Source organism: Rhinolophus sinicus, linkage group LG07 (assembly GCF_036562045.2).
Source record: "Rhinolophus sinicus isolate RSC01 linkage group LG07, ASM3656204v1, whole genome shotgun sequence".
NCBI lineage: Eukaryota > Metazoa > Chordata > Mammalia > Chiroptera > Rhinolophidae > Rhinolophus > Rhinolophus sinicus.
In genome coordinates, this window is record NC_133757.1 from 101,723,004 (window position 1) to 101,748,268 (window position 25,265).

General features: G+C 33.8%; 1 protein-coding gene across 7 annotated transcripts in view; it reads right to left on the reverse strand.

The window, feature by feature from the left end:
* Positions 1–25,265, reverse strand: part of GRIA2 (glutamate ionotropic receptor AMPA type subunit 2) — a 121,701-nt gene that overhangs the window by 23,785 nt on the left and 72,651 nt on the right. For all 7 annotated transcript variants that reach the window (XR_012498169.1, XM_019733153.2, XM_019733150.2 and 4 more), the window contains exons 4-9: positions 24,743–24,939; positions 20,158–20,211; positions 15,566–15,727; positions 2,636–2,803; positions 2,268–2,372; positions 1,478–1,588 (exon numbers count right to left, since the gene is read on the reverse strand). Coding sequence is in view for 6 of the 7 variants with exons in the window: in XM_019733153.2 (XP_019588712.1) it covers positions 1,478–1,588; positions 2,268–2,372; positions 2,636–2,803; positions 15,566–15,727; positions 20,158–20,211; positions 24,743–24,939 (797 nt within the window). In the remaining variant the exon portion in view is untranslated. The remainder of the gene's footprint in view (positions 1–1,477; positions 1,589–2,267; positions 2,373–2,635; positions 2,804–15,565; positions 15,728–20,157; positions 20,212–24,742; positions 24,940–25,265) is intronic.

Sequence of the window (25,265 nt, forward strand, 5' to 3'; positions counted from 1 at the left end):
TATTCTCATTGAATCAAATATTCTGGTTTAATAACTGCCTGTTAGCCAGAGACATCGTAGAATATAAATGGTGAACAATATGAAGGGAAAAAATAAGCATAATTCTTCTGAATAAAGGCCTTCAAATGTCTATCATTGCATTTCATTAACATGGCTTGTCCCTAGCGATACTAAAGTAACCAAGAGACTCAAAAGCAGAAACTGTTGGCATGTCTCCTTGTCATGTCTGTGATTCCTAGGGCTTAGAGAGGCCGCTAACAAGGCCATTCAACATCCATTTTATTCAATTCTGATGCACCACATTCTTTTTCTGGGTTAAGTCTATGCCAACCCCAAGAACTATCATTCACCCAAAACCGTTGAACTTGTTGCAACCTGTCCAAGAACAAGGTTGTTATGGAAATTGGGTTGTTGGCCAGTGATATGCAGAAGATTGAAAGGGTCATTGCCATGGTGCTGTTCTATCCTATCCTGTCAGACTTCAGCTCCCACTTCATCTACGAGATATAATGTCCTAGAATGATATTACAAGTGCAGCTAGATAGTAGCCTCCCCCTGCAAATATAAGAAAGAGGAAGCATGAGAAAATTACTCAACACAGCTCAATACTCTCCACTGAAAAGTGGCATCAAGGATATTTGTGGTCTCAGTGAGAGTTCCTTTCAATGGCATGATGAAGGCAAAATCCTCAAATATCTAGCTGACACTTATTAAGCTATTTCTAAATGCCAACCAGTGCTTTTTATACAAATCCTTATTAGCCTATCTGTATTTTTTGTCAATATTGTTTGAATGATGAATCCCACAAATTACTACTATACATCACTGCTTAGCAAAATAAAATCGTTTTGTCACAGGATTTTGGACTATTAGTCAACCCCATTTCCTCCACTTTATTTCACCAACGGCTTGTCATAATCTACATCTCCCTTCCATCTATCCGAAGCCCAGATGTTGAAGATCCAGTACAATTCTGTCTCATTCAATATACATTTATTTGGTGCTAGCTATGTGCCAACTAATATGTTGAAACTTGGGGTTAAAAGAAGGGAGATCATCTTTGCCTTTAAGGAGTTCATCTTTTATTATGAAGAAAGAGAAATTGGCAACATTATTATAACATGTAATAAATGTAAAGAAAGAATGTACCCAGAATTGTATGGGAATAAAAAGGTGAAGCACCTGAGAAAAATAGGAGATGTGCTCTTTAAGACTTTCCCCAGTTGTTCACCTGTGTTCACAGGTTATGAATTACCTGTCAAACTACAGCCTTGAAGAGACAGGGAGTAGTTTTGAAAGCTTTAGCTAGTGCTCGTATAGTCCTTTTTGGCAGAGTAAATATGCAATAAATGATTCAAACTTTGCAAAAGCAACACTGTGATAGTTATTGTCCTAAAATATAAACAGCAATTCTAGGTGGCAAATATTGTTCATAAGAGAAAAATAAAGTAAAACATAGGCATATGTAGCTAATTACCAAAATTGTAGTGACAACAACAGTCTTATTCTCAAGCCCAGAGGTATCGTTTCCAGAAGGGAGCTCAGTAAGGGTAACAACCATTTTGTCCACTTCACTCCAGTATCCAATCTGAAAAAGGTTACAGAAGGTATGCACTTGGACAAAGACCTCTCTATTAGCAAAGCATTTAATGATTTTCCAACCCATGTCTGAATCTAAAATTACGCCTTTATTAACTAACCTTCTTCTAAATAGAGATGTGTCTTTGATAATATGTGAATCTAATAGGAATAGACAGGGACTATAAAAACAAAGAAACGTAATTCTTAAAAATGCCTTATTTCTTCATGTTCACGTTTCATATTCTCCAAGGATCATTTGTTTGTGAGTGATCCTTTAGAAATACAAATAACGTCCAAACAATGGCATTTTAACCATAACAGTCCAAATTGAACAGTTAACATGCATATTTGCTCCAGCTATACTTTCTCTTCTAGACCATAAACTTGCAGCATTAGTTCTTTTTCTTCTCATTAAATTCTTTTTCTACCTTGGTCCAAAAAAAAAAGGAAAAAAGTATTAACCATTCTATTTGTAGTTATTTAAAGTTAAATTTCAGTGTTACTTACCAGAAATGAATAGATTTGATTTATGAAAACATATTCAAAAAAATATCTGTTTCTGAAAGTTGTTAAACTCTATCTATGGGAATGCATAGCTCCAGGACTCTATGGAAGATGAGGTGATTTTGATGGGTTAGCTAACTACCTCCTCACATAGAACTGTCTTTAAATCACTAATGATTTACCTTCCGGGGCCCATTAGTTTTGAGCTCCATGATGTTAATTGTATAGTTAATTCTTTTTCCATTCTGGTCAAACTTTATATTTCCTGAGAGACCTTCAACCTGAACCTAATGAGGAAATGGGAAAGAAGCACAGTTATAAATTTACTTCAATCAAAGATACAAACTGTACTGATTACTCTCACTGGGCTCAAGTTAAGAAAACTACATTTATAAGGTTTCTTTTCACTCTTCAGCCTACCTTTGTATACTTAGGAAATAATATTCCCTTCACATTAAACATAAACAATAAAACAAGATAACTAATTCAGCAGGGAAAAAAAAAAGTAGCCATTGTTAATTCACATTAATACGCATGTCAAGTGACTGACCTGTTTGAGGGCCCTTTCTATTTCTACACCTTGTCCCCAGGGGACTGCCGGGTTCGCCAGACAGTCTCCCGCGTTTCCCCTCCGGGAGATTTCAATTCTCTGCTTCCGTAGGTTGCGGAAAGCTTCAGTCATCACTTGAACAGCATCATAGGTCAGAGCAGAAGTATACTGAAAAGTATCATGCACATTTCATAAGAATGGGAGAAAATGCAAGGACTCACTGCTCACTGGCCAACAAGACAATCCAGTTGCCCACCATATAATACCACGCCAAGTCCAAGAATTTGGACACAATGTCTGCATCTAGAAACCTAAGATTCTAAGAGAAGTAGTATGGACTATTGGGACTATGGAAGGTGGTCTTGACTCTCAACATTTTCTATGTTCATATCTCAGCTATTTCAGGTGAGACCTTACATAGGTAATAATTGTGTCAATGTTTTTTTGTTGTTGTTTTTAGTTTGTTTGTTTTTTTACAACCAGTTTCTCCTTAGACCGTCATTTTATGGCCTGATGGCCTGATCTGGTGAAGCAGGATGTTATCATATTAATCAATAAATATTTCTCCACTGTCTAATGAGGAACTCATTTCACAATAAGGAAAGAATACTGATTAGTTTCAGGATCCTTAGTCTCTAATCAACCCTAGTGATGCTCATGTAGATAGATCTACAGTGGACTTTTGAGGTTTTTTGTTTTGTTTTTTAACTTCCTCTAGATGATTATGGTAACCAAGTAGAAGAACTACCACAGTTTCTAATTTCTATGCCCCCTTCATGCTTCAATAGTCTATGATAACGTTGGTTCCAAACTTATGATATTCTGAACCCAATAGGACAGCAGGACAGTTACAGGAGCTGGGAACCAAGCAGAAAAAAAACTACATGTGTACTAAGCATTGTCAGTGGCTAGATAAGTATTATTGTGTGCATGTATATATACTACACCTGTCAAACGTATGGTGCTACTGTCAGTAATAATAAATCACATTTTAACATAGAGCCTTTAATGAATGCTAAGGAAATGTCTGTTCTTGAGTATTTTTAAATCTGTAGGTAAGAAAAGTACAGTGAAATTGGGGGGAAATGGAATATCATACTGATTTTGTGACACTCTAAAATTCTTAACCACAAATCCAAAGTGGGCACTCAGTATTGCCAAATAATCCTCCTTTCTTTAGTGACTTAGTTCTTCCACTCTCAAAAATGACTATTTTGTACCTTCTTTTATCTTCTCTAATACCCATATTTCCACACACTTCATTTTCTCTGAATTCTTGCTGGTTATCTTGCCTTACATGTCACTGAGAAAACAGAAACTATCAGACAGAACCTCCTTGTCTTTCAACCATGTAACTTACCTAGCTCCACATTCTCTCGGTTTCCCTCCTGAGTTGATAACACACGAGGTGTTACATGAGGTGACCGTACTCCTACCTCGGGGCAGTCACTATAACAGCGCACTCGTCCAGTCCCTCTGATCTTCTTAAGGACATTGTTTCTGCAATTGCACCCTCAATAGCCTGCATCCGCATCCCCATTTTTTTCTGACTATCAACTCAACTGCTCTTATATCTCCAGCCACAAATAATGGGATAGATGATACATATAGGTAGACAGAGACAGACGGAGACATAGATAGATGACAGTTGTAGATATCATGTTTCCCCGAAAATAAGACCTAGCCGGACAGTCAGCTCTAATGTGTCTTTTAGACCAAAAATTAACATAAGACCCGGTCTTATTTTACTTATAGTAAAATACTTATAGTAAAATAAGGTACTTATAGTAAAATAAGACCGGGTCTTTAATATAATATAATATAATATAATATAATATAATATATAATATAATATAAACCAGGTCTTATATTAATTTTTGCTCCAAAAGACACATTACAATTGACTGTCTGGCTAGGTCTTATTTTTGGGAAAACAGGATAGATAGATAGATAGATAGATAGATAGATAGATAGATAGATATAATAACTGCTTCTTAGGTCTGTATCTCCTTCCATTTTCTATCCTCTTTTTCTGTTTCCTTCATAAGAAAATTTGTTAAAAGGAGTGTTCTAAATTTGCCTTTCCACATCAACCTCCTGCTCTAAGTGATGTCATTCAGCCCATGGCTCCATAAATTGCAGCCATGTGCTCAGACATTACTTCCTCAGAAATGCCCCTCCTGTCCAGCCCATTCCCAGTCACTCTCCTTCCTGGGATCTTGTTCTTCTCTGCATAGTCTCTACCAGTATCTGAGTATCTTGTTCATGTATTCTTGTCTACTTCATCTCTCCTCCCTACTGCAATATTTACTGTAGGGAAGTAGAAAACTTGTTTGACTTGTCTGTCACCACTGAATTCTCAAAGTCTGAGGCAGGGCTGGACAGATTGAGGAGACTTAATAAGAAGGAAGGATGGAAGGAGGGGATAAAAAGGAAGGAAGGAAGGGAGCCAGGGAGGGAGGGAGGGAAAGAGGGAGGGGAAAAGAGGGAAGGGAGGAAAGGGAGGAAAGGAGATCAAAGATCTTGATATGGACTTTGTCTTTATGGAACTCACATTCTCTGCCCGTCCAGTGAAAAGATATATAAACAGAAAATTTCAATATATCTGTTATAGTGTTATGAATTGGTCCAATGGTAGATAGATGTCCGTTTTGTTTGTTTTTTTATATGAGTGATATTCCAACAAGGCAAATGAGAAAATAATTTATGTGGTATGAATTATCCCCTACAGGGATATGGATATTTTTTTAAGCCTCTATTTTTTTTAATGCTAAAAATGGTAGTGTGAGGTTATCATTAATCTTTGCATGAATTGGTTTCGTCGAATCACTTTCATTTTATCATATGAATGAATCAATTTTGATGGGACAGTTGACAGGAAGAAAGAAAAAGAGAAAATGATTTTCAGGCCGTATGAGCTGCCCGCTAAAATTTCTTCTCATGTGCTACCAGTTAAGTGTTGTTGCAGGCTTAAATGTGAGTCTTTCTTTACATATCTAGACTATCCCCTGGATGGTCACACTGGAGTTTCCTACAAATACCTCAGCTAGACAGATCTAAATAAAACCCATTACCATTTATTTCCAAAGTCCGCATTCTTTTTTCCTTCAAACTGTGTATGCAAGAAATTAGCAAAATATAGTGTTTTACAGATCCAATTAGGCAACTTATATTCCGAGATTAGAGATGTAGTTTCTGGGAAACTGTCTTAAGACAATATTCTCAAATCCAGAGAATTTACATACAAAGATATTAATTTCAATATTACTTGTAATATGCAAAAATTAGAAACAACCTAAATTTCTGACACTAAGGGGATATTTAAAAATATGTTTTCTGCCTTGAACAAATTTTATGCAGCCATTAAAAAGTGATACTAATGAAGGTTATGTAACAATATGACTAATACTAATTATTAAATCAATGAAAAACATATTACAACTAATTAAAAAACCTTTTTCTACAAAAAATGAGAGTAATTTAAAAATGGTTATATCTCTTCAACAAAAAAGGGAAAGCAAAACAACAAAATGGTTAGAATAATAGGGAGAAAACATACTCAATTATATTTCTTTCCCAAGTATTCTATAATATCCATATACTATTTAAAAAACTGTATTATATCAAAAGCATTGTTTTAAATCATATCTACTTAAGAAAAAAAACTGGAAAAATAAGAAATATCATATTAGGATTTATCTGCCTCAATTACATGTTCATTTATATTTTCTTAGAGGAAAATTAAAACAGAATAGTTTACTGTTTTATAAAGCAATTACTTCATTATCAATATAAATCTTACAATAAAGTTTAGGTCACTGAATAGGAAACAGAACCTACAATGAATAATTTGGGTATTTTAAAAAAGTATAGCAATCTGTATTAAAAAATTTTAATAGTTAAAAGGCAAAAATCTTCATTGAGTCAGCTTGCTCACATTACTATAGGAAATACTATAAAGCTATCTGCTTAATGTTTTAGATGTTGGGGAAGTACATTAAAAAATAAGATTAGGTTGAATGAACTAAAAGCGTTTAATTCAATGCGGCATGTTATAATTATGATTCAGAGCATGAGCACGCTAAAAAGAAAAATCCTTTCAACCTTTTTTAAATGTTCAAATCTAATCAAGTCTCCAGCCTATTATCATTTTAAATTAAAAGTCACAATCATAGAAACACAATTCTGGGCCAAGAGAAAAATCAACAGCCTCTGTATCCAGAGTTTCATTTTGTTTATGTTCTGCATTTGTGGCTCATTTCTTTTTCAAAACAAATATGTTCACATTTTGATTGGATAGTTAAATATTTCCGTTTTATCCTACCATTCACTAAAGTAGATGTAAATTAATTTTAAGGGAACATGATGACACTGTAACTATCTCCTTCTTTGAAAACAAATGCATCATCTCTGTCCTGATGTTTATGTTCTGTGAAATCCCTCAGCTGAGTTGGAAAATTATATTTCAGTGGGGGGCCATTATGTTTTGCAGTGTTATATCACAATCACATCACATCCATGCTTTAGGAAGAAATCTGGGGAAATGATTTTATGGTCCATTTTTCAAACACACTATTCCATTTTAAATGTGTAATTGTTTTGACTTATTTTTATTTAATGAAATTAAATATGTATTGAAACATTTTTGTTATGCCCAATATTCATCAGACATTATTCAATAATATATTACTGTAATTCTTCATTAATATCAGAAAACATTATTCTGACAGCCAAAAAAAAAAAGAGGGGATGAAAGGAAGTCCTATGTACATTTAGAATTTAATGAATATACAAAGAGGATAAATAGGCTAAAAAAAAAAATATGGGTCATCATAATCATAGCACCTAGTTCTAAACATGTAATCAATTATCAGTGCCATCCTAAAATAGAAAAAAATGTATATATCACTCAAAAAAGAAGTACTACAGTTTAGGTATTATGAAAGAGTTATAAAATTTCCTATGAATGGCTACTTTCCAAATTTTCCTTGACACTTGAAATTGAGTTGAGTACAGTTGAGAAAGCGTTGCATATAGCATCAAAAGACAGGGCTCAACCTGATTTTACCATTTACTTCTTTGTAGCCTTGGGCAGGTTAACTAAAGTATCTGCGTCCAAGGTTTCTTATCAATGAAAGAAGGAGAGCAATGACTTTTCTATTTCATTGTAGTGTTGGAAAGGAAGTGAGGGACAAAGAAAAAATTCATGTTGACCTAGTTCTCTAGGTGCCAAATCTGAGCTGGATAGTTTCCTACTAAGCCCTTTTAAAAACTCTTATGCAACAAATATTTTGTTCCAATTGTATAGGCGAAGAATCCAAGTTATCAATTTATACTTTGTCCAAGGTCACAAAACTATGTGACAAAGATGGGATTTGAATACAGATCTCTGTGTTTCTGGGGTAACCAGGCTGACCAACTGTCCTGGTTTGCCTGGGATTGTTCCCAGTTTTAGAACAAAGTCTGGAGTTGCAGGTAACTCCTCAGTCTCAGGCACACTGGGATGACTGGTGCCCTTGTATAGCAAATACCACATCAAGTGAGTAGGGTTACAGGAAGTAAGACGCTGGGTGAGTTGCAAACTATGCTAAAAATGAAAGTTATTAACCAGCATTTTGCCTTCGTTTTTCCTTTAATATTATATTTCCTGATATAAAACTTGCTTGTCTTTACAATGTTTTGAAAACCACTATCGTGTTTCCCCCAAAATAAGGCCTAGCTGGACAATCAGTTCTCATGCGTCTTTTGGAGCAAAAATTAATATAAGACCCAGTCTTAGTTTACTATAAGACCGGTCTTAATATAATGTAATGTAATGTAATTAATATAATATAATATAATATAATATAATATAATATAATATAATATAATACTGATCTTATATTAAGTTTTGCTCCAAAAGATGCAGGAGAGCTGATTGTCTGGCTAGGTCTTATTTTTGGAGAAACAGGATATTCTGATCTATAAAAATCTGTGATCCAATGAGTTCAGAAAATGATTCTCACATTCATATGTTAAAGGCTCTGAGAAATCCTGAGGTAACATTCCACTATAACTTTGTTTGATTAGCATTGCCCAAACTAATTACCATTTAAAAAATTTCCTTAAAACTAATTACTTCCCATAAAAATAGTGTTCTGTGTAACATACCATAGGGTGTTAAAAGTTTTATGTACTGCCTAAATTTTACATACTCATTTTAAAAATATCATTGATTTTTAGTTAAATAAAAGTATTATAAGTGAATTATATTTCTCTAGAGAATCTTACATAAGAGAACTCTCAGTTTCTTCATTTTACAGAATTATCAACATGGTCAAAAATAATGGGCTCTAGGAAAAATAAGAAAGCCTATGAGAAAACTTTTAGAAGCTTTTCTTATTTTTTTAAGATTCATGTCAATGTCCAAGAATCAACTTAGAGCCACAGGAAAAAGAACGGTATTAAGACACATATTATAAAATTAAACTTAATTCACTTGCCTCAATTTCAAATTCAACTGCAGTCTACCCTCTGGAAAGAGCTATCTGTGATAAGATCATCTTTAATTTCCTAGAAAGCTTTTTCAACGTGCCCTTTGAAACTTCGCAAAGTAACAAAAATCTCCATAAAAGCTCAATATTAGTGAAGCAACAGGAACTCTCATTTATTGCTGGTGGGAATGCAAAATGGTACAACCACTTTGGGAGACAGTTCGGCAGTTTCTTACAAAACTAAACATCCTCTTACCATATGATCCTGCAATTGCACCGGTTGGTATTTCCCCAAAGGAGTTGAAACCATATGTCTACTCAAAAACCAGCACACAGATGTTCACAGCAGCTTTATTCATAATTGTCAAAACTTGGAAGCAACCAGCATGTCTTTCAGTAGGTGAATGGATAAATAAATTGTGTATATAAACAATCAAATATTTTCAGCGCAGAAGGAATGACCTACCAAGCTATGAAACGATGTGAAGGAACTTTAAATGCATATTACTAAATTAAAAAGCCAATCTGAAAAAGCTTCATACCTTAGGATTCCAACATTCTAGAAAAGGCAAAAAAAATGGAGAGAATGAAAAAATCATTTGTTGCTAGGAGTTGGGAGTAGGCGGAGGGATGACTAGGCAGAGCACAGAGGATTTTTAGAGCAGTGAGAATACTCTGTATAAAATTATAATTAATGATGGAAGCATGTTAGTATACATTTGTCCAAACCCATAGAATGTACCATGAGTGAACACCATGAGTGAACCCTAATGTAAATTATGGCCGTTGGGTAACTATAATATGTCAATGTTAACCATCAATTCTAATAAATGTGTCACTCTGAGAAGTGAAGTTGACATATGGGAAATATCTGTACTTTCTGCTCAATTTTGTGTGAACCTAAAACTGCTCTGAAAAAAAGTCTTAATTTAAAAAAAATAATAAAAAAACATCTTTAGTAAGCGCAGAAACTGCATCGTGTTTCCAAGGGTGAAAGGTCAGCTCCATTGGGAAGGAACCAACATTAGCATCCTTTATTATTCTCTATAAATAGTAAAAATAATTTTAAATTTACTATGAAGAAAAACTCTTCATTAAAAAAAAATAGGTTAACAACAACACATTTTTTGCCTAAATTATCCAGTTGGCTATTGACCCAGACAGAAAGTGTTGCTTATGAGCCAAGACTTTTACATCTCGAAATTGTAGATTCACTTAATGATTCAAATTTTCAGATAAAACTAATCAGATTGATCAAGATAGGAAAAACAACAACAACCCTCAAATCAATACATTGTCTGGTTTTGATTCATCCAGAGGGACTTTCTTTAAAGCAGATCTTTTATTTTATTGGTGGCATAAATTCCTTCCCCTGAATCACCCCAATTTCTAGGACTCTTCTAAAACAAGGTAAAAGTTTCTTATTTTTTAATAATCTATGAAAAATAAAACGAACAGTGTCCAGTGTAATTTAAGATTTGATTTCAGTACCTGGAGTTCAGAGATGACTCCCTACAAGCCACTACAATCTTTAAGAGACAGAAGATCTATTTGGAAAGTCATAGATTCAGCAAAAATTTTAAATGTTAGTGTATTTTTTATTGTGTGCTTAAATTAACACTTTACATAATCATGGTGTTAGAGATTTAGGAAAACTCTTAGAGATCACTTATACTTACTCCCTTTACAGAGGAAGAAATGTGGAAATGAGATGAACCCAGATATCCTGCAGTAATGTATTTGTATTTTAAATGGTGTTTTTTATATATACATATGTGTGTGTGTGTATATATATATGTATATTTAAGTATGTACATATATATTTAAATAGTGCAACATTTAAAAAAATATTTTTTTATAAAATATGTAATTTTGTGAATATTAAAATTTTAATTTATGGGTTTATTTCAGTCATATCCACATTTTTTAAACTACAAACAACAAAATATAAGGAACTAAACATGTGAAACCTGTAGGTTCTTGTGTGGCAAAATGCTTTACTATCAGGAGTACAGGATGCCTGTGTGTCAGCTGCGGTTTTGGTCAGTTAAAACATTCAAGAAACAGGACTAATTCTATTAGGTCACCAGGGTAATATTTAATGCACGATGCTAATTACTCGACTGAAAAAGATTATACTATTTTCAGACAGGCCTAATGATTCTCCTAGGATAGCAATTAAGAAAACTTGAGTCTGTGCTTTAAGTCGTTTGCTGAGGAAAATGAGATTCTTATAAGAAAGCTATTATTTAAATGCCACGCAAATGTCAGTCATGTATTATTGTTAAATTCAACACCAGCAAGAAACAGCAGACACAAAAGTTGAACTAAGGTTTAAGCTGTTGGTATGACAAGGTTGAATGCATAGTTCTATCTTGTAAGTTGTTGCAGACACCAAAAACACTGAAAATGTATCTAAAGATAGAAATATTTGTAAATTATTTTTGAGATAGTGACAAATCATTTCTGTAATCTGTTTCTTTTTGGAAAAAAAAAAAAAAGGAATGTAAAATGCCAATTTTTTAAGTGCAGGTGCCATGTTGGTTCAGATCTGATTACTACAGTCATTTTACACTTCATCAAGTAAAATAACACTACTTTTCTGCCATGGCTGAATAAAAGAACATTGAAACTAAATTTCATAGCAATGATAATTACTTATTTCTTTTTCAGTGGTTAGATATTTTCAAAGTGTTTATTTATATTCTTCATTTCATCACTCTTCATTTCAACAAATACCTATTAGGTGCCTACTCTGTGCAACCCACTGTATGAGATTTAGGGGCAATAAGATACAAATAATGGAGACTGCCTTTCGGATTCTTGTTTTTAATCCATAAATAATGTCAACTGAATTTGTATCAATGGATTGTAAATGAATGGTTATGATTTTTGCAATTATTATTTATTTTACCAATAAAAAAATTGAAAGAACTGGCCAATGCAACAAATACATTTATTACCCTCCACCCTTGTGCCACATTTCAAACTACCATCATCTGTTGTCTAGATTGTTTGCGATATCTTACTAAAAGCTCCTCTGCCACCACGTACTCGCCCTGCAATCTGTTGTCACCAGGGCAGGCACAGTAACCTTCCCGTATCAAATCCATGAGCATTGCCCTCCTCTAGTAGTTCCAATTGCTCTCAAAATAACACACACACAAAATTCCTTAGGCACACGAGGTCTGGATCCTGCATGTTTCTAAAGTATTAGTTCTGAGAATTCCTCAAAACATCTCTGTTCAACCTCTTGCCTTATGGAAATGTTTATATTTTCCTTGCACTGGGGACTTTTACAGATCTTATTTCCTCTATGTGGAGCCATTGTCCCTTCTTTATCCTAATTCCCACTTCTCCTTCAAGGTCAAAATTCCATATTGCTTCTTTTAAGATGGTTTTTATTTCCAGAATTTGGATAGGAGCTTCTAGGAGAAGCTAGCACAGTCCCTTTGTTTCCCTCTATTTGTTCATTGAGAAAGCCTTTATTAAATAGCTGCTGTGTACCGGGCCTTATTCTAGGAGCTCAGGATCCATCAGTGAACAAACAACAATTAAAAAAAAAAAAATCCCTGCCCTCATGGCACTTACTTTCAAGCAGGAGGAGAAAGACAGTGAACAATGCAATGAATAGATTAATTAAAAATAGAGTACAGTAGAAGGCAATAATGAGAAAAACATGGAGCAGAGAAAGGGCAATGGGACATACCCTAATGGGTGGAGAGATTGCAATTTTCAATAGAGAGCTTACCATTGGCTTCCTGGAGAAGACAGAATTTGAACAAAGACCTAAAGAGTGAAGAAGCTTAGCCATGCAGATATATAAGAGGAGAATAGTTCAGAAGAGGAAATAGCCAGCACAGAGACCTTAAAGTGAGAAGGTGACTTTCGTTCTTAAGGAACAGCAGTAAGGCCCAGTGGGCTGAAGCAGAGTGAGCAAGGAGGATAGTGCCAAGAAAGGAGGTCCCATGTGACTGGGTGAAAGAATATTTAGGGCCTTACAGGCCAGTGGGATGACTTAGACTTTCACCTCAGGTGAAACAGAGGGCCACTGAAGGACTGGAGCTTAACAGTGACTTAATCTAATTTATGTTTTAAAAGGCCCCCGAATGTGGAAGATAGAGGGGCAAATGTGGAAGTAGGGAAACCAGTTTAGGAGATCATTTCAATAATCCTGGCAGAGATCATGGCTAGATTTAGGGAGGTTGCAGAAGATGTGGTAAGAAATGAAGCAGAGCTGATAGGATCCTTGACAGATAGGATGTTGGGTACCAGGGATAGAGAAGAGTCAAAGACATTTGCAAGTTTCTGGTCCAACAGACAACTGAAAAGATGGAGTTACTATCAACTGAGATGGAAAGACTGTAGAAGGAATAGTTCGCAGGGGCTACACTTTGAGTCTCCCTGACTCTGTCATGCCGTCGCACCGCTTCGATGAGTCTCTATAAGTGTTGTTCTCTTCCAAACGCCCTCCCATATTTCTCCTCCTGCCCAAGCATATGCTAAGCCCCGCCCAGGTATCCCACCTCTAGAAAGCCTTCCTTAACATCTCTTTTTCCACACTATCCTAATCATATGCAGTGGCCTGGCACATTTTACATGCATCATTCTCTATTTGTTCATTTTCATGTTTGCCTCCTACATTAGACTGCAGATTATCAAAGGCAGGGATATATATATATATATTTGTAATTCCTGGCCCTCTAGTCCATGAGCAATACATATCTGTGTTAAGATGAACTCCTACCCTCAGCAGATTTTCAGTAATTTTGATCAAGCTTCAAAGGCCATACACAATATGTCTCCTATTGGCTCCTATGCTTCCAAAGCTTTGCTAAGTCCTTGTAAATGTTGTTTAATCTTCACAGCAACTTGGGAATTAATAGCCACTACTGCATTATGGAGATGAGAATGCTGAGCAGAGGGTCAAACAGTAAATCAGAGCCGACGTTTTCACTTATAAGTCTATGTTCTTTGCAGCACCCAACAATGAAGGGCCATCACAACCTCTCTGAAACTTGGCATAAGCAGCCAAAAGGAAGGCACTGTGGAGGAAAATGCTACAGTGAGAAGGGAGCAAAGAAATGTCACCAGGGAGGCTTTCAACAGAGGAAAATCTGGTTCTGGGTTTTGGCAAAAATGTTAACAGAATGTGTTGCCAAGATTTCTCATACCCCAAATTCACTTTGCGTTTTCATGCATGACACATGAACTTGAATAATATGACTTCCATGAGAAAAAAAATCATCTCCTTTTGCTTTCATACTCCTCACTGAGGGCAGCAGTGGGAGGCAACAAGATGACTAACAGAGTATTCAAAAGGAGCATTTTGGTTCCATTTGAGGATGAATGTCACATATGCTCTTCATCCGTGGACTTAAATGGCATCATCTCTGAATGGATGGAAGCCTGCAATTCTACAGAATGGGCTCAGCAGTCAGACCGCTAGGGAGTGCAGGTAGAGACATACATTGACTCGGCCTGAAAGACCAGGTGTGTGTTTGCCTTCTCTGTAGCCTGTTATGTGACAGTATTCCCAGAAACCCACAATGCTGCTATAGACAGTATGAATGCTGAATGTCAATCAAGGTCACCAAACAAGTAGTCACCTAGTTTTGAGAAAAAAGAAATAACTCTGAATCTGACTTAAGATTAATAAGATCTATTTACACACCTAAAAGGAGAAAACTTCAAAGCTTCAAATCCTTATCTAGAGCCAGTCTCATAGCCAGACACAAATTTAAGGCTAAATATCTATATCTTTCTTTTCCATTATGTGCAGAAAAACAAAACAATACCAAACCTCTCCATGATGTATAAACTTAACTGTGAGAGCAACTGAAATAACACTGTTCCCGACTATTCATATGCAATCTGCTTTATAATACACACATGAACAAACAAAATCACTACACATTTGAAAAGGTATTGCAACTCTCGCTCTTAATTATCATAAGTCTAGTTTCACAGAGCGAACATCATCTCTCCCCACTCACTCATTGATCCACTCTTCGCCAGGTTTTATTCTTATTGCTGCTCTCAGTAAGGTCACCAGGAGAAAAGAGAGAGAGAGAGAGAGAGAGAGAGAGAGAGAGAGAGAGAGAGAAATACCTTCCTATCAACAGCAGAAATATTTACTATTTGGAGGTAAATATATGCATGTATGCATATGCAGAATAAAATACATTGGATAAACAAGTGAAGACCTCAATGTGTCCAAACCATGGAAAATAAGAGATGAGTCTGGTTATTACTTATACCAAAGCAGTGCATCACACTTAGCATTCAAAGATTCTTCATTTTATTGCATAAAGTGTTACATTTATTTTTTTAATTACTGAAACAAATTGAGATTTTTGTCTTCTTCTTAAGGTGTCCCAAGGAACAGGCTACTAGCCAGCAGTGCAATATAGATAGATATTGAAACAGATGCAGATATTGACAGATAGAGACATACCTTAATTGTAGTTGTGTGTGCGCCGGGGTATTCTTTTTCTTCAAGTGTTGACCATCTTTCTATAAATTTAGATACCAGAGAATCATCATAATCCACGATCTGAAATCCAGAGACATTTGCGCCTCCAAACTGAATTTTCAATAGGTCTCCGTCAGTAAATCCCTACACAGAAAATACATTTATGTCAAATAGAACTTAATGTTTACCAAGTAACTCTATACCCTGTGGTTTTCAAAGAACACAGAAATAAAAATCCTATAATAAATGTTTCATGAATTCATCAGTCAAAACTCTTCACCATCATTTAGCATCATCTTGGCATCATAGTGGTTCTTCAATCAATGGTCGTTAATTGTTGTAGTACATAAAGAGTACCCATTTTATTGAGAAATCTCCCATGGATAAGGTCCAGGTTTCATTTATTGAATCTACAGAGCGCCACCACGTGGTTATAGCTACTTAATAACAAACAAGCTACTTCTCCAAGAGCTCTAACATCGTGAGCCAGTTATTACTACTATTTAAATGGTTCATTGTCTCACATAAACATCTTTTAAATGGGAATGGAAATTACTTAATGTGTAGGGATTTCTGAGAAAACTGAAAGAACTTCACATTACGCACAAAACTTAATTTTTGATAAAATATATTAAATTTGAAAAATCAATTTCTCTTGCATTATTAGAATGAATTAGGTCACTACTAAAACTATCATATGGTGCTTCCATTGATTTCAGATATTTTGCTGTTGCAAATTATATCTCAATTTGAGAGTACATTCTCTCAAAGATGAAATCACATTTAGTAAGCCACATTATAAATATTTTCACCTTATACACTTATTCCTTATTGCACGTAGGATTGAATGTATCCTGAATCCAAAATATAGAAGAAACTTTGCTTTGTGTTGATATTTTAAAATGTGTTTTAATATTATTTGTGTGGAGAAGAATAGTTACTTTATTCTTAGTTCCTAATTTCATTTTTTAATCAAAATAATGCCAATAGTGCAAAAGGTATATAACAAAAATCATAAATTTTTGCTGTGCCCCACCCATGTTCTAGTTAAGCTGCTTCAAAATAATCAATTTCAATATTTATTTTTCATGTATTTTCTTCCATACTTCTGCATGACACATTTTTTTGCTGTTCTTTCTTAATTTATCCATTTTAGATATTTTTGTTGAGTTGTTGCTTATACCGGATGATTATGTAATTCATTTACCTAACAAACCATGCATCTTCTCACGCACTTTAATGTTGACTCTTTTCACATTTATAATTCTGTTACTCGGAGCAAGGCCAAATAGTGTGCTAGGATTGCATTTTCTTTCTTGAATAGTTTTTCATTCTAATGTTAACAATTGCTTCATTGTTTTTTGCTACTATAGCTTTCTATATACCTATCCTTAGTTTTTTCCAGTTGGGTCATGAAAACTTCATGTTTATAAGAACAAACTTAAAAAAAAAATATTTAAACATATTGAGCAATCTATTTCGTTTTTTCTAAATATTTAATTTCCAGGAAACCTACTCCTTAATGCTGTGATCTAAATTGGTACCTCTTTCCATCTGTTCTGCAGCTGTTAGCTTGGAGTGTCCCTTCAGTGCTTTTCTGAGTAGTTCCCCTGTTTCCTTGATCACACTTTTCTCTAATGTTTTACTCCCCTTTTCTGCTCCAGTTCTCAGTGGTTTCTTGAGACACCATGGGGGTAAATTTTTTGAGATCTTCAATGTCTGAAAATACCTTTATTTTGCTGACACTTGATTAATATTTTGGCTGGGTATAGAATTTTAAGTTGAAATCCTTATAGTCTGAAGGCATTATTCTACTGACTTTTGTGTCCATTGGAAAAAAAAAAAAAAACCACAACAATGTCATTATTTCTAATTATTTTTTGTATGTGACCTACTTCATACTCCTGCCTCTTCCTACCTGCCAGAAATTTTTAAGGTCTTCCATTTATCTCTGAAATTTCATGATGATATTTTCTTTCAAAATGAGTGAGATCTTTTTATTTCATTATTGTATGTACTCAATGGACAGATTTGTGTCACTCAGTATAGGAAATTTTTCTGCATGTTTCTTTGATAATTCCCTTTCCCTGTTTTCCCTGTTCCATCGTTTTAGAATGCTTGTTACTAAGACATTGTAATCCTTAGATTAGGTGTCTAAATCCCCCCCACACAGCATTTTATATTGTTATTTTATTATACCTAATTGGGAAGATTTTCTCAACTTTATCACCAAAGTCATTTAATTTTACTTACTATTTTAGAAAAAATAATTTAACGTCCCAAAGCTCTTTCTTATTCTCTGATTTTTCTTCTTTTCCGTAGCATTCATTTTTTATAGATAATATATTTTGTCTTATTTCTCTGCAGATACTCATTTCAATTTTAAATGTTTTTCTCATGATATCTGCTTGCCCTGTTTCTCTTTATTTGTTAATTTGCATTATCCTTTGTGGCAAAGACTTTTTCTCAAATGCCTGGTTATGCTTGGCTATTTAGCAGTAAGACACTAAAAAGTTTCTTGAAATTTCTCTGTGCAGGGAGAGGCTTTTTGATGATTGTGCTTTCCTGTACGTTCAATAGTCAGGTGGAGTGGATAGCAATGCTTTTTTGTCTATATTTGAAGGGTTGAAGAGATGAGACGTGGATTCCATTATGACCACATTTCCATCACTTTATGTACAAGTTATCCTTTTAAATGCTGGGTTAGGAACTTAATCACAGCCTGTGTTTTGGGAGCATAATCAAACATTCAGCAATTTCTGAAGAAATTAACCAAAAATCTGAGGATTTTTCTGTTTTTTTTTTTTTCCTAACCACATTCTTTAACACTCATCAGATACTGGATAAGGAAAAGGGACAGTCCCAATCAAGAGTTCAGAGGATGAAAGCTCTTGAACTTTGGATGGCATTCTTCAATTTTAAATGTCAGTGAACTTTTCAAGGGTCCTCTAAATTCTCAGAAACTGCAGCACACTACAGAGTCTTTGAACTTACTGATTCACTAGAAATTCCACATGGTGAGGATACCAAGTATTAGGAAAGGAAAAACAAAATTTGAATTCAGATAAAATATTAGATAGATCTTTCTCTAGAAGAATGACTGCAGCATGAATTTGCTTTTTATTTTATTTTTAAAATCTTTTTACTTTGGTCATTCAAACACTTATTTCCTTTTTCATAGCATCAGCTATCAACTCTCAAATTGATGAGCCACCTTCTGTCATTATTTCTCAATGTTCCAATATAATCTTCTCCATCTGGACATTTTTAAACATCGCAGCTTTCAGCGTGGCCCTGTGTTGTTCATCAGATGGCACGATTCACACAGGGGACTCACTGTTCAGGCTGTTCCCTGCATAGAATTTGGTTCTGAAGAGAATGAATATAGAGCTGATCTATTTTAACTCTTACTTCTCTAATAGGGAGTCATCTAGAATCTATATAATATTATAAGGGCATGTTCTAATGAATTTTTATAGTAGTTAGCCATTTCATTGCCAAACAGAAATTTTATCTTGAATAACCAATTTCTCCCAAGAGCATCTAGGTTTGAGATTTAATATTCTAAATTGTGAGTGCAACCTTCCAGTGAAAACAATATTTGTCAGTCATAAGGTTGTAATTTATTTTACTTATCTCTTTCCATCACTACTAGAAATGTCTACTGATGTAACAATATGGTTCCAGAAACCAAGAATTAATCTGCCTTTGTATAAATATGAAAGTTTTTCAGAGTCCTATTATGCTACTCAGAATAAATTCATTCTCTTCCTCTCTCCTTCTTTTTCTCACCCTTTGGTCTGAGTTTGGGGAGGAGTGATGTCCTCAAACACATAGAATCATACTTAAAGAACATAAACCTTTGTAACTATAAAGCTTTAAGCTCATTTTATTGCCGATCTAAAAACTATTTTGAAAAAAGAAATATCTAATAATAATAATACTAAATTGACTCTGCAGACATAAGAGACGGGGACATAATTAACCACTTGGACATTCAGCATAATTTTAATTTGAGGGGAATCCTAATGAAAAAGTGATCAGGTATAGAAATTCGATTTTCATTGTGTTGCTTATGTAGTAAGTAGTATGTAAGAAATATATAATATATCAATATTTTTTATATTTCCAGGCTTAATTTTTATTGTTATATTCTCACAAATGTGCATTTATGTCATATTACATTTGCTAAAAACTTTAAAAGTATGGGCAAAGGATAAGGTTTATAAAATACAGTGAAAGTGAGAAACAAGAGGAAATTTAGAAAGTTAAATTTTATATATTTTGGAAAATTCTCCCTTAATGAAAATATATATTCTAAGACAATTTATAAAGCTTGTCAAATAATGTTTTATAATTTCTTACATCATTTATAATGATAGGAAATTGATTAGGAAATGTAAAGTGGGAAGTAAATCTAAAACATAACAAAATCAAAAATATATTGTCACTTCTAATCAATCAATATAATCAAAATATGTTTTTTATAAATATCACTGATAAATGCTGGCTGTTAAAATTTTTGATTAATGAAAATCTTTATTAAAATAATAAGTATCAATTAATTCACCTACCAGGTTTGCAATGATGTAATGGTACCCTTTAACATGTTTTCCAATGGTAATTACCTAACAAAGATAAAGAAACAATTATTTAATAAATGTAAATAATGTAAACATAAAATTAGTGATGTTAGGATCCGACTCAGGAAAAAACTAAATCTTATCTCCTATTTTTTTTGATGTTCCACAGTGAGTCATATTTGATAAAATATAATTACCAAACTCAGATAATATTTCTGCCAGAAAAAAATAAAAATACATATTAGTGCCTAATAAATTTTATCTTTCAAAAAGCCAATAACTAAATAAGAATACTTGGCTCAGTTTAGTCAATAGTGAAAATAAAGCCACAGGATTTTTTAAAAAAAGTAAAATCAAAACATGTTTAATCCATGTAATAATTTTACAAAACCTATTTATTTCTTTTCAATGAAACATTAAAAGCTGAGACCAAGATCTGAGATTTCATACATCTACATTCAAAGATAAGCACACACAGTTTATGAATTTGTGTACATAAAGTTAAAAGTAATATTAATAAGCATATACAATAATTATTTTTTAATTATTAAAATTTTATTTTTCAATTACCATTGATATGCAATATTATATTCGTTTCAGTATTTACAGTGTCAGATGGGTACAATAATTCTTATGTGAATCTATAAAATAATAATCTTGAAACGTGTATAGTCTCGTTCAAATAAACATTATTTCCAGCTTGAGGCAGAAAAGTATCAGAGAAGCTAGCTAATATTTCTCCACAAATCTAAGTCAAAAATCAATGGCAAGATAAATGTATCATGGAACAAGTAGCTGTTTGGTAATGCTCAGTTTTGGACATTATTGAATCAATTTGACTTTACACTGATCTATGTCAATTATGAAAAGAGTAGAAATGACCATGTTGACCATGATGAAATGTTGACCATGATGAAATGACCATGTTGTAGTCCTGGTACTTAGATATTCAAATGTAATTTGTATTTTTAAGAAAATAGTCACACAAATGGAAAGCATGGAATGCCAGGGCTATGGACAAAAATTCAAATAATATGCTCACTTCCCTGATTACAGTTTTGGTGGCTTCCCATTGCTTTTAGCATAAAAGACAAAGTCCTTCATATGCTGCAACGCCCCTTGATCTTGCAAGTTTCTCCAGGCTCCCTTTTTCCCCTCACTACTGGAGACTCAGGCACTCTGCTCGTATTTTTCACACAAAAGGTGTCTTTCCATCCTTTCAGGATTTGCCGTACTCTGTTTCCTCTGCTTGGAAAGCAGTCTCCACCACCATATCCTTTATCTTATTTAAATTAAGGCACAGTGAATCTCAGCCCAATAATACCTCCTGGAATAGACTTCCCTGAGTTTCTTTCCTCCCAGACAAAGTCAAGTGCTCCAAAGCAACACATATAGTTAAAGAGAAGGGGCAACATCCTGGGAAGGATTCTAACATAAGCCACTTTGATATTCAGTGGTAGCTATTTGCAAGGGAACTAGGGCTTGTATTATTTTCTACTCTATTTTTATGTAAGACAACTGAAGTGTCTTTTCCAAGGAACTGTACCTTCTGGTTTGAAGGAAGAATTTTGAAGAAAGATGTTCTGAATGAAAAAAATATATATATTAATTAGCATCAGTTGAGTTAAGTTGATTATGTCCCTCATATTTCTTACTGATATCTGTTGATTCTGCTTAATATTCATTCTACTTTCTGAACCATAAATGTCTTTCTTCTGAGAATTAAGACAAAAACATAGTGTAAGTGCCACTACCAGTAGTCCCTGCTTGACTTTAGTGTTCATTGAGAGACAGGAGGGATATGAAAATCCAGTAGCACTATTTCTATATAAGAATTAGTACTAACAATCTTATCTTTGCTTTATAATATCCATTAATCTTGCACTAACAATAGAATATTTATATTAATTTATAAATGTTTTTCATGGTTGAGTCCTTTTCGTTCTTAATTACAGCTAGAAATAAGTGCCTCCGGGTTTTATTAAATGCTAAAATACTCATAATCTAACAAAATTAATTCTATTTCTAACTTTAAGCCACTATGAAGATAAAGTTTTGTCCCATCTCTGTTCTCTTATAAGTATTGAGAAAGTGAGTTAGTACATAGTATTTACTTTTTTTGAAATGTAACTTAAGCCCACTTTTTTCCTGGTAAACGCTATTCCTTGAAGGCCTTCCATGATCTCCCATTCTAAACGTTCTCTTTCTGTGATTTTCTCTCATAACATTCTGTTCTTTTCATTCATAATATATACCATTGTTATAATTGCATATTAATTTCTCTAACTACACCAGGGATATTCACTTTGATGGGGCTTTGCCTGTTTTGTTTACTATGACTGTCTTGGATCTTCGGCAGTGCCTGTCTAGCAAACATTTGACACTCGAAATTTATTGAACAAATAAACGAGTGAATCCAAACCAGCCAAATGCTACCCATATGTGAACCCCTCATACATCATCCCATCCTTGTTAAGATAGGCATTCCTCCTCCATGCTCTTAGACCACTTTGTATTGTAATGCATAATATTGTAGTACTATGTACGTACATTTTTCTCTTCCCCTCTAAACAGTGAGTTCCTGGGGTAAAGATACCACTCTTTCTTACCTTTCTTTGCATCCCTCATTCAGACACAGAGAATGTTCTCAATAAATGTGTGTTAAGTAATGCAACTGTCAATAGTATATACTCATTTAATATATTCAAGAGTGTTTTATGAAAATATAAATCATGTATATATTTCAAAATACTCTGTACATTTTCAATGGATGTCCATATGGACATTTATTTAATCATGATCATTTATTTGCTTCAAACCATTACATTCCATATATTCCCAGTTTCTCTTGTAGTTTCTCTCTTCTAGTTTTGGAAACAATTATTTTCATATAGGCTTTCCCAACATTTACTATTATGACTGATGAATACTTAAATTTTTAAACCAAAGACTAATGACTAATATTAAAATTCTGTTTTAATGAGAATCTCCTATGGAATTCAAATGAGTTGTTGAGGTTCACATTTGAACAAGAGACCTTCAGGTTAAAACCAATCCTAAATTCATCTCCTGAGACAGAAAATGAAGACTTTTCTACAATACTTCTAAAATGTTCACGTCTCTGGCATATAACATTTACTTCTGTCATATAAGAAGATAGCATTATTCAATTATTCAATAACTCATGACAGATCCATTTGGTATGTCTCAGGGTCTATATTATTATATATCATTAAGTTTGTCAACATTTATATTTATAAAATGCTTTGTATTATACAAATTAGTGAGTCTAATTTTATAATCAAAGCCTAGAAACGTCAAGAAATGCATAATAGACTGTGTATTTTTTTTTCTAGTCCTATATTTTTCCAAGGAACAGTCAGCATTATACACACACACACACACGCACACACACACAGACATATATACCCACATATATATTATACTGGCTACTAGTACAGTGTGTGTGTGTGTATATATATATAAGTACACATGCATACATATATATGTGCATGTACATGTGTGTATATATGTGTATATACACACGTATATACATATGCATATATACATATATATGCATATATATATACACACATGTGTATATATATACACACACAAAACACACATGTGTGTAATATATATTAAATATAGCCCTCAAAAACATTTAGAAATCACACATACATAAACATTCATTTATCATTTAGGAGAAGAAGCAAATACCCAGTGAAGGAGATCTTACTCAGTAAATCATGATGCTGCATCACCACCATCCCTGATCACTTACCCTACCTATAAAACAGAGTGGATTTTATTTTTATCATTAGGATATCACGGCATGACTTTCTATCCTGAAAGATCTTAAACTAAAGCAGATGGTATAGTAAGCACAGATAAAATATCTTTATCTCTGGTATCGTATTACTCTTTCAAACTTTCCAAATGAATCTATTTTACTATTCAAAACAATGGACACAGACTGACTGTGCCTTTCCTATATATATTTTAATTTCATAGATTAATAGTTTATAGGGATATAAAACCTTCGTACTAGGAGGGAATAATTACTTCTTGGAAAAATAAATAATGCTTTCCCTGAAGACATAGACCTATTTAGACAACAATACAGGCTTAGCGCATGGTTCTGCCCTCTACTGTGTGAAGGCATCCATGTATCACCAACATATTCCTGAATTATTCACTTTTCCCTTGGGACCCAGGCTTATTTTCACTTAATTCTTGTCTATTTCTTTATCTCTAATACGTTCTGCAGAATTGTATTTTAAATTTCTAATTAAAAATATTGAAGTTTAGGGCAACGCTTACCATGTAAAACATGAATCAGAAATTATATATTGAATATATTTCATGATTAGTATGATGTGTCAGCATTATTGAAGACCATCTGCTATTGCTAACTGAAGCCAGAGTTAATTTAATTGATGATCTTTGCTACATTCTACATAAATCATAAAGTAAAAACTGCTGTTCAAGCACCTTACACAAATATCCATTCCAAATGCTGACAGTGCGTGCATGTTCTATATTTGGTGCCATTAGAAAAGAGAGAATAGCAAACCTGGTCTACAATGTCGTTTACTTTATCCCGTTCACAGTCCAGGATTACACGTCGTTCCTTTTTTAACTCCAGATCTTGAAAAAGTGATCGGTAGGTCTCATCTTTCTTGTCATTGTTAATATTTCCCACATTGATAGCAGTCACTTGCCATTTCTTTTCAGCTGCAGAATCCAGCACAGCTTGCAATGTTGATAAGCCTAGGACGGCAAAGAAAAATGATGACTGATAAAGATACTCAAATAACTCAGAATTGTGTTGCAAAATTGACAGAGCATATATTTTTAAGGCTGATATTTTTGTGCAACTCAGGGAGTGTTGACTCTCTAAAAAGCTACAGCTATGATCTTTATCAACATCTACTTATTTCTGCTTCAGATCAAAAACACTTCATCTAAATGCTGTTTTTCTGAGTCATAGTTTGGTGGGAAAATAGTATCTTCTTTCTACAGCCAATATCTTCCAGATATTAGTAAAGTGTAATGTCTTGAATACCTGTGATTCAGGTGAAATCAAAAGACATTAC